The sequence below is a fragment of the Theobroma cacao genome, chromosome 10 (assembly GCF_053813885.1).
Source record: "Theobroma cacao isolate CCN51 chromosome 10, ASM5381388v1, whole genome shotgun sequence".
In the NCBI taxonomy this organism is placed as follows: domain Eukaryota; kingdom Viridiplantae; phylum Streptophyta; class Magnoliopsida; order Malvales; family Malvaceae; genus Theobroma; species Theobroma cacao.
In genome coordinates, this window is record NC_142648.1 from 10,047,396 (window position 1) to 10,057,366 (window position 9,971).

Below are 9,971 nucleotides of genomic sequence, written 5' to 3' on the forward strand. Positions count from 1 at the left end.
TTAAAACTCACTTCTTTAAGGAAAATGTTAAAAAGTGTATGTTAAATGACAAATGGTATTTTGAGTAATAAGATTAACAATAATTAGTTAACCATTAGTTATAAGAGCTCATTTGGTTCAAAATAAAAAAAGTAAGAGTTTAATTGAAGATAATAAAATAAAAACTTATTTGAATGTTTTTAAATAATTCGAGAGTTTTTTTCAAGTATATTGTTTATAAATCAAATAGTTTTTTTAAATATTTGATTGATTTCTAAGTTATGTCATTGTTTAGAAACGGAAGATAAATTAATTTTATGTTTTTCAAGAAGATAACCTTTTTTATATTAGGACATTTTACTTGAAATGTTTAATTGGAATATACCTTTCCTCCAATCAAGAGAATGAATGTGACTCTTTATTAATTTACACACAAATCTCACAATCGGAGCGAACACTAAGAGGGATTCGCTCCAAACATGGAAAACGTTTGGAGCTGATCTCTCGACCTTGGGATGTTTCGCATGGAAGAAAAGAAGCAAAAACCACAAAAATATTAATCGGATAAGATAAAGGGTAGGCATCCAACAAGTGGATAATTTAATAATTTGTAATCAGCCTAACAAATATTTTAAGTGTAGAATATGTTGGTGGCCAAAATATGGAATGTTTGTCTAGCATGATTGGGTAGGATACTAGCTTTAGCTTCTATGGAAGTCTCAAAGAGGTCAAAGTTCAAAACCAGAATATTGTCTGCCCGCCAACTGTAGAGAAGGGAACGTCTCCATTTACTAATCAATATTTTCTTACTGTCTTCTTCGGGCCGTCGAGGATTCCTTGAAAGAAACGCCCTGGGAAATACTAGACAATGTGATGACTCAAGTCTTCATGAAACTTGACAAAACTCAGGATCATTTCATGAAAATCTTTCAACTCTCTTCAAACTCCGGAATACCCTTTTCTGTCAGTACAACACTCTCCCTGTAACCATCTTCAGCTACATAAACCATGCCTTGAGCAACCTTCAGAATCCACCAAGCACCATTCTTCCTTTATCCAGCGCTTCCCCTGTGGTGCTTTAAGTTTCTTCTTAACAATTGTTGACTCTCAAAAACTAAGCTACCCTCAATACTTTCGTATGTTGATTTCTTTTGAAGTTTGCTTTATAAAACATTTTTGGTAATCTATAATCTTAAGAGTTGTAATAGCAGTCAAAAAAAAAAAAAAGAAAAAGAAAAAGCATCATGGCATCAGCATTGTCTGGAGATGACCTTGCCAGGTCGATGAGCAGCCCGTCAATAAGCCGGAAAATGAGTTTGGGTTCAGGAAGCAGAAGAGGTTGGGCTTCAGCTAGTATCCGGGAGGCATGGAATAGTCAGACAGATGTTTTCCAGAGAAGTGGGAGGGAAGAAGATGAGGAGGAGCTCAAGTGGGCTGCCATTGAAAGACTTCCTACTTATGATCGTTTGAGAAAGGGAATGCTGAAGCATGTTCTGGATGAAGGAAAGGTTGGCTATGAGGAAGTTGATATTACCAATCTTGATATGCAGGACAAGAAGAATCTCATGCAAAGTGTACTAAGGGTTGTTGAAGAGGATAATGAGAGGTTTCTTCTTAGACTTAGAGAGAGAAATGATAGGTGACTTCCTATATCTATATCTCATACTAGCCTGTTTCTTTTTTGGGATTACAACATTTATCCTTTGATAGTGCAGTAGTAGTTCCTCTTTCCTTACTTTTCTGAAATTTTGAATTAATTTGGTTTGTCTATTAAAAGATGTTATTCTTTCATTGAAAAGGGTGGGAATTGATGTTCCAAGAATTGAAGTAAGGTTTGAGCATTTATCTATAGAAGGAGATGCTTACCTTGGAACCAGGGCTCTTCCAACTTTGCTGAATGCAACCTTGAACACAATTGAGGTGATTTCTCCTCTCCCCAAATAAATGCTCCTGTAAATTGGATTAATGGAATCTTGTTTAACATTTTTATAAGTTTTTAAAGATGTTTCTGGAGAAATTATATATGTACATATATACACTTCAAGTCCTAAGTTTGGATTTGTACTGATGAAAAATTTTGTAATGTTTTCTGATAAATAGGGAGCACTTGGCTTAATCAAGCTTTTCCCTTCTAAGAAAAGAGTGGTCAATATTCTCCGTGATGTGAGTGGAATAGTGAAACCATCAAGGTATCGTTTTCAATTTCCTAAGATTAAGACAGCGTCATGTTAAATTTCTCAATTACCAATCAATTATTCATGCTTCTCAAGATGATTAATTCCACACGTTGAGCTTTCAGATGAACTTCAATTAATTTGAATTTTCCTAACAATTTATCTCATTTTCTTTCTCTTACACAGAATGGCTCTACTTCTAGGACCTCCAGGGTCTGGCAAAACTACATTGCTGCAGGCACTTGCTGGGAAGACCGACACTGATTTAAGGGTCTGTCAGCATCTGTAGTTTATGAATGAGATATACAATTAAAAACATGACTTCCGAGTTCTTACAAGTTACAATCTCAACAGTCTTTGGATTTTTTACTTTTTTTTGTTTCTTTCTGTCCTTGTCCTTCACCTTTCTCAATCCATTCTTGAAGTTGCTTCCGAATTAACATTTTTTCTTTTAGCATTATAACAAGTCCTTACTGAAGTTTTATTTTATTTTTTTGGTTTAATTTACCGATGAAGAACCTTCAATATTTGAACAGGTATCAGGAAAAATCACTTATTGTGGTCATGAATTTCACGAGTTCTTCCCGCAAAGGACAAGTGCTTATATAAGTCAACATGATCTTCACCATGGAGAGATGACGGTTAGGGAGACACTTGATTTCTCAGGGCGGTGCTTGGGGGTGGGAACCCGATATGATCTCTTGGCAGAGTTGTCAAGGAGAGAAAAACAAGCAGGGATCAAACCAGACCCTGAGATTGATGCATTTATGAAAGCTACAGCAATGGCAGGCCAAAAGACTAGTCTAGTTACTGACTATGTGCTCAAGGTTTGTTTCATTCATTGCTTACTGGTTTCCTGTCTTCTACTTTCCTGCCCAACAATATTCTCAAGCTTAACTTTTTTAACTATTACGTGGTAATAGATTCTCGGACTGGATATCTGTTCTGATATTATGGTGGGTGATGAAATGAGAAGGGGCATATCCGGTGGACAAAAGAAACGTGTAACTACAGGTAAACTAGTTGAAGATAAATCTATGTGAAGGGACTTGAATTATTTTTCTACTTAAAAAATGAAAAGTTCATTGAAACAAGGCTATCAATTATTACAAAGTTTCTTGGTGAAAAGGTTATCCTCTGTTTGTGATGATTGATGCCATTACCATAAGGCCCTAGTGTTTCCTCCACACTTTGGCTGCTGAACAATTCCTACCACACAACCATAAGAGACTAAACTTCTGTTATAGCAATTGAATTGGCAGTTACCATTGGGGAATTCCAAGCACTAATCATGTACTATTTTTTAGTAGTCAAGTATTCATTCAGGATATTTACGCACAATGTTTAATAAGTTTTGTACAGAATAAACTGAGAAAGGAGATAAATCATTTCTATGTACATCATGACATCAACCATATATGTTTTTTTTAGTGTTTCCTTAATATTTGAAGCGTTTTATCATTTGCAAAGTCCTTGTTGTGGCCATTTCACTTTATGAGAGCAGCCTAAGAGGAGTGACTTATACAAAATGCAGGAGAAATGTTGGTTGGACCTGCCAAGGCTCTTTACATGGATGAGATTTCAACTGGTCTAGATAGTTCTACGACTTTTCAGATTGTAAGGTTTATGAAGCAGATGGTGCATATCATGGATGTAACTATGATAATCTCTCTTCTACAACCTGCACCAGAAACCTATGACCTTTTCGATGACATTATCTTACTTTCTGAGGGTAAGATAGTGTATCAAGGACCACGAGAAAATGTTCTTGAATTCTTTGAAAGTGTGGGATTCAAATGTCCTGAAAGGAAAGGAGTAGCAGATTTCTTACAAGAAGTAACTTCTAGAAAGGACCAGCAGCAGTATTGGTGCAGAAAGAATGAACCTTATCAATATATATCTGTACCAGAGTTCGTGGAGCATTTCAACTCTTTCCACATTGGTCAAAAGCTCGATGATGAACTTAGAATTCCTTATGATAAGTCTAAAGCTCATCCAGCTGCTTTGGTGAAAGAAAAGTATGGAATCTCAAACTGGGAACTTTTCAAGGCTTGCTTTGCAAGAGAGTGGCTTTTGATGAAGCGCAACTCTTTCGTGTATATATTCAAGACCACTCAAATTACCATTATGTCTGTCATTGCTTTCACAGTGTTTTTTAGGACAAAAATGAAGGCTGGTCATATATCAAATGGAGTGAAATTCTATGGTGCACTGTTCTTCAGTCTCATTAACGTTATGTTTAATGGGATGGCAGAGCTTGCACTGACCATATTTAGGCTTCCAGTATTCTTCAAACAAAGGGATTTCTTGTTCTATCCAGCATGGGCCTTTGCCTTGCCAATTTGGGTCCTGAGGATCCCCCTCTCCTTGCTAGAGTCAGGGATATGGATAATCCTTACATACTACACTATTGGTTTTGCTCCAGCTGCTAGTAGGTATGAGAATGCACAATATTCAGTCACACAGAACAGCAGTTACTATTTTCCAGCCTGTGGGCTATGTCAATCTATAATTGCATTTCTGTTTCAGGTTTTTCCGTCAATTCTTGGCGTTCTTTGGAATTCACCAGATGGCTCTCTCTCTCTTCCGCTTCATTGCTGCAGTTGGAAGGACACAGGTTGTAGCAAACACACTTGGTACCTTTACTCTCCTGGTAGTTTTTGTCCTTGGTGGATTTGTTGTTGCCAAAGGTTAGTACTTTTTGTCTTTAAATTGCTTACACTTCTGTCTAGCCGAAATGAGCCATTTCCAAACGTATTTGGTGCAATATATTTGTTTATGGTTGCATGGATAGTAATGACATATAAAGATTCTCAAGGTCTTTTGTCCTTGTTGATATTATTGATCCCATAGCAGCTTTTCTAATCTCTTTTTGCAGATGACATCAAGCCATGGATGATATGGGGCTACTATGTCTCTCCCATGTCATATGGACAAAATGCCATTGTCATCACTGAATTTCTTGACAAAAGATGGAGTGCTGTAAGATCTCCTAAGATTATGCAAATATTATCCCCATTATAATACAGTATATGTTACTATTTGATCTTGATATTTTCCATACTTTGTCTATTGCAGCCTTATGTGTCACTTAATGAATCTACCACAGTAGGGAAGATTCTTCTCAAATCCAGAGGCATGTATACAGAAGAGCACTGGTATTGGATTTGTGTTGCAGCACTTCTTGGATTTTCTCTGCTTTTTAATCTCTGTTTTATTGCGGCATTGACATATTTGAATCGTAAGCTACTAAACTCATGCCAATATCCATCTTTATTAGCAAAGTATGATTCTGGTTTTGACAATGATTTGAAAATGCAGCTCTGGGAGATTCCAAATCTGTTGTTCTGAGTGAAGATGATGAGAGTAAGAGCAAGAAGCAGTCATCTTCTGATGGACAGCATAATTTGAGATCCATAGAAATAAGTAAACCGTCAACTGCTCCATTGTTTGAAGGTTTGACATGTTTTAACCTGACACTTCTATCCTGAAATTTATGAGTATTTTCGAATACAATCTTACTAGAAACAATCTTCTGATGGAACGTTTATTTCAGAAAATAAAAATGAAGAAAAAAGTAGAAGGTTGTTTATCTTTCTTCCAGGGAACTATATATATATATATATATATATATATATATATATATATATTTCATATTTTAAAGAAGCCTGATTGCTTTGTGGTTTTAGTATGTGGATAACCTTACATTTGTTTATTGGAAAGAACGCTAGAGCTTACAAATTAATGTAATACAATGAAACATGTTTTTCCTTGTGGTGAAGGATTTAAGTGAATGATTGCAGGCACTGATGATATGCCTTTGAAGAATACTTCTGACAACTCAATACTTGGTGCTGCAGACCAGGCACCTACAAAGAGAGGAATGGTGTTGCCCTTCCAACCCTTGTCTCTTGCATTTAACCATGTGAATTACTATGTTGACATGCCTGCTGTGAGTCCTTTCTCAATATATGTTCTATAGAGAAATTTTACCTTAAGATGGAAAAGATGAAGATCATTCAACAATTTTGTTGTTTCCTCTCACTTTTGTCCTATGGCTGCAGCGTAATCGTTTACACTAGCACCATGTTTCTTCTTAGTGATCTTCATTTTTATTCTACTTTGCAATATGTATTTTAAAAGAAGTAAATTGCTGTATTACATTGATATCTACCGAAGGAAAACATTGATGGTAAAAATCTCTTCATCAGGAAATGAAGAGCCAAGGAATTGAAGAGACCCGTCTTCAATTACTGCGAGATGTAAGTGGTGCTTTCAGGCCTGGTGTCCTAACAGCATTGGTTGGGGTTAGTGGTGCTGGAAAGACCACCTTGATGGATGTGCTAGCAGGAAGAAAAACTGGTGGGTATATTGAAGGAAGTATTAGCATTTCTGGCTACCCAAAGAACCAAGAAACTTTTGCTCGGGTTAGCGGCTACTGTGAACAAAATGATATCCATTCTCCACATGTTACTGTCTATGAATCCCTTGTGTACTCTGCGTGGCTTCGTCTTGCAAAGGAGGTTAATGCAGAAACACGAAAGGCATGTTTTTCTTTAACCCAGATCTTACTATATCATAAAATGTATACAATCCTTTAATTCTCTCCATTCTTTTGTGTCAATTGAAAAAGTATATTATGTCTAGTCGCAGCTCAAAGTTCAAGATATGATTTGAGTTTAGTGTTGTATTCATTGCAACAGATGTTTGTTGAAGAAGTAATGGAGTTGGTAGAGCTAAATCTTCTCAGGAATTCTCTAGTTGGCCTTCCTGGAGTTGATGGCCTTTCAACGGAACAGAGAAAGAGGCTTACAATAGCTGTTGAATTGGTTGCTAATCCATCGATCATCTTCATGGATGAACCAACTTCAGGCCTGGATGCTAGAGCAGCTGCAATTGTCATGCGTACTGTGAGAAATACAGTGGATACAGGGAGAACGGTGGTCTGCACAATTCACCAACCAAGCATAGACATTTTTGAAGCTTTTGATGAGGTATTATAGATTTGTTAAAACCTGAAAGTATCAGTTTAGAAATCTTTCCTTCCTCTGTTTTTCATAGTTCCCATTGCATTTGCTTAATACGATTTCCTTTTGACTGCAGTTATTCTTGATGAAGAGAGGAGGGCAGGCCATTTACGCTGGACCACTTGGTCGCCATTCTCACAAACTTATAGAATATTTTGAAGTGAGAATCAATTCTCTCATATTGCATCCATGTTAACATTGGCGTCAGAACTCTCACAACTTAAGTCCGTAACTTTCTGCAGGCTGTCCCAGGGGTTCCAAAAATCAAAGAAGGTTACAATCCTGCCACATGGATGTTGGAAATTAGTTCAACTGCTGTCGAGGCCCAACTTGATGTAGATTTTTCTGAAATTTATGCCAAATCTGAACTTTATAGGTAACTGAGATTGAACCTACTATCTCACCGACTCCAGCGTTTTTGGCCTCTATTTCCCCCTTTTTCTCCATCTCTTCCGAGGCTGAAATGAGTTTTTAACTTACCAGGAAAAATGAGAAGCTTATCCAAGATTTAAGCACCCCGGTACCCGGAACTAAGGACCTTCACTTCTCCACCAAATATTCTCAAGACTTCTTTACTCAATGTCGAGCCTGCTTCTGGAAGCAGCACTGGTCGTATTGGAGGAATCCACAATACAATGCCATCCGATTCTTCATGACAGTTATTGTTGGTATCATATTTGGAATGATTTTCTGGGACAAAGGGGATAAGATGTAAGTCCAAAATATCTTATTTAGTTATCATTGTGATGGTATTATACAAACTACAGTCCAATACACAAACAAATACTTCAGATATTTAGGGTCTTCTCTCCTTACCCAATACTGTGAAAATGCCTTGACTGAACCTTGCCGTTAAAGAATCCTGCATTCATGTGAAATAATTTCCAAAACATTTGTGCTTCTGTCCCTTTGTAAGTTAAACTTCAATAGTCATGGATGAAATGGTTGTAAGTCCTATAATGCGTTGTAGTTAAAGACACCAGATAAGTTGCATGCTCTTTCCTACACTTCTACTAGTTTTCGGGAAAGGTTTGAAATAATAAAATGTTTGTTCTAAGAAGTATCAAATCTGATAACAGCTGGTCGTATTATTTAATTCTGCATTGACACATAACAGTCCTGTTATTCTTGGTCATTGAGAAGTCAGTAGCATATATCTGTGGGAACAGAAATATGAATGGCATCTCCTATCAGGAAAACATTTTATTTGATTTCATTTAGGATATTGCAAACGTTATTTGAACAGACACAAGCAACAAGATCTAATGAATCTGCTGGGAGCTATGTACTCTGCTGTCCTTTTCCTTGGCGCCACCAACACTTCAGCAGTACAATCTGTCGTGGCAATTGAAAGAACAGTGTTTTATCGTGAAAGAGCAGCTGGAATGTATTCACCATTGCCTTATGCATTTTCTCAGGTAAAAGAAGCTGAAATTTTAGCATTAGATTGATCTTAATAATTGACACTCCATTCCTCAAATGCACACTCAAAATAATTTAGGGGAGAAAATCAGGACATAAGGGCATATATAGCTGATATAACTAGTGTTGCGTTATGCCTTGCAGGTGGCAATAGAGGCAATATATGTTTCAATCCAAACATTGGTGTATAGTTTACTGCTTTACTCAATGATTGGATTCCACGTAGATGTTGGAAAGTTCTTGTTGTTCTACTACTTCATATTGATGTGCTTCATGTACTTCACACTCTACGGGATGATGCTTGTAGCTCTCACTCCTAACCATCAATTTGCTGCCATTGTTATGTCCTTCTTTCTAAGCTTCTGGAACCTCTTTTCTGGTTTCCTCATTCCTAGGACGGTATGTATTAAAAGATGAAAACAATCATTTTAATGCTATATATGTTTTAATCTCACTTCAATTTAATTGCTAAGCATTTCATTTTTTTTTCTTCTCTTTTATTAGATCATGAGAGAAAAACTGAACTGTAACATTTGAATATTTGTAGGAAATTCCAATTTGGTGGAGGTGGTACTATTGGGCTTCTCCAGTCGCATGGACAATCTATGGCCTTGTGACTTCCCAAGTGGGTGACCAACTTGCTCTTGTTGACATACCAGGAGAACTCCCACTGACAGTGAAGGACTACCTTGAGGCACACCTAGGGTTTGACTATAGTTTCCTTCCAGCAGTTGTTGCAGCCCATATTGGCTGGGTCCTTCTCTTCTTATTTGTCTTTGCCTATGGAATCAAGTTCCTTAACTTCCAAAGGAGATGAGAAAATGCCCAACATTTTCTTTGTGCATGAATAATTGTGCAAAGGGGGGATTTATTAATGTCTATTGTTTGTTTATCATAAAAAATTTGTATAATCCGAACAGTTGGGGTGCTCACATCCTCCATTGTTCTTTGATTCCAATAAAAGATATTCTCTTATTATTGTCTACCAGGGTTCTTCATTCTCCCTCTTAGTATGTTCCTTTCTTAGGAGCAAGCTAGAAACAAAACAGATCAGCTTTCTTGCTGTTGTATCCATTTGTGATACTCCCTCCATCTTCAAACTCAAGGAATTCAAAATTAAGCTAGAAATTAAGGCATCTCTACTGATATCATGTACTCATCAACAACGTTTTTTTACTAACGTATACAACCTGCTTCGATCCATTTTACTGAGTTTAATAAGATATTAGGCTTTACTTGATCTAACAACTGAAAACTCCTGTTCTAATAGTTTAAGTTGAATATTTCTGATCTTGTAATAATAATAAACTATTCCTAACTTTATTCAAAACTACTAATTGCTATTTATTGTTAGAATAGTTAAAGCATT

General features: G+C 36.6%; 1 protein-coding gene across 1 annotated transcript; it reads left to right on the forward strand.

The window, feature by feature from the left end:
* The first annotated feature begins 659 nt into the window (after window positions 1-659).
* LOC18586698 (pleiotropic drug resistance protein 2) lies at window positions 660-9,581 on the forward strand. Its single transcript, XM_018128626.2, has 20 exons — window positions 660-1,618; window positions 1,779-1,899; window positions 2,080-2,168; window positions 2,340-2,424; window positions 2,690-2,980; window positions 3,077-3,167; window positions 3,688-4,588; window positions 4,683-4,843; window positions 5,032-5,135; window positions 5,232-5,394; window positions 5,475-5,609; window positions 5,957-6,105; window positions 6,365-6,697; window positions 6,857-7,147; window positions 7,257-7,340; window positions 7,423-7,556; window positions 7,664-7,891; window positions 8,427-8,598; window positions 8,747-9,001; window positions 9,150-9,581. The coding sequence occupies exons 1-20, from the start codon at window positions 1,224-1,226 to the stop codon at window positions 9,417-9,419; spliced, it is 4,452 nt and encodes a 1,483-aa protein (XP_017984115.2). The 5' UTR covers window positions 660-1,223; the 3' UTR covers window positions 9,420-9,581.
* The last annotated feature ends 390 nt before the right edge of the window (window positions 9,582-9,971 follow it).

Bases quoted from the DNA above. Each gene is read 5' to 3' on its own strand.
- LOC18586698 (XM_018128626.2), top strand. From the start codon at position 1,224: ATGGCATCAGCATTGTCTGGAGATGACCTTGCCAGGTCGATGAGCAGC. The intron at 2,425-2,689 runs GTCTGTCAGCAT...ATATTTGAACAG, and splicing joins AGACCGACACTGATTTAAGG to GTATCAGGAAAAATCACTTA. The intron at 5,136-5,231 runs GTAAGATCTCCT...TGTCTATTGCAG, and splicing joins TTGACAAAAGATGGAGTGCT to CCTTATGTGTCACTTAATGA.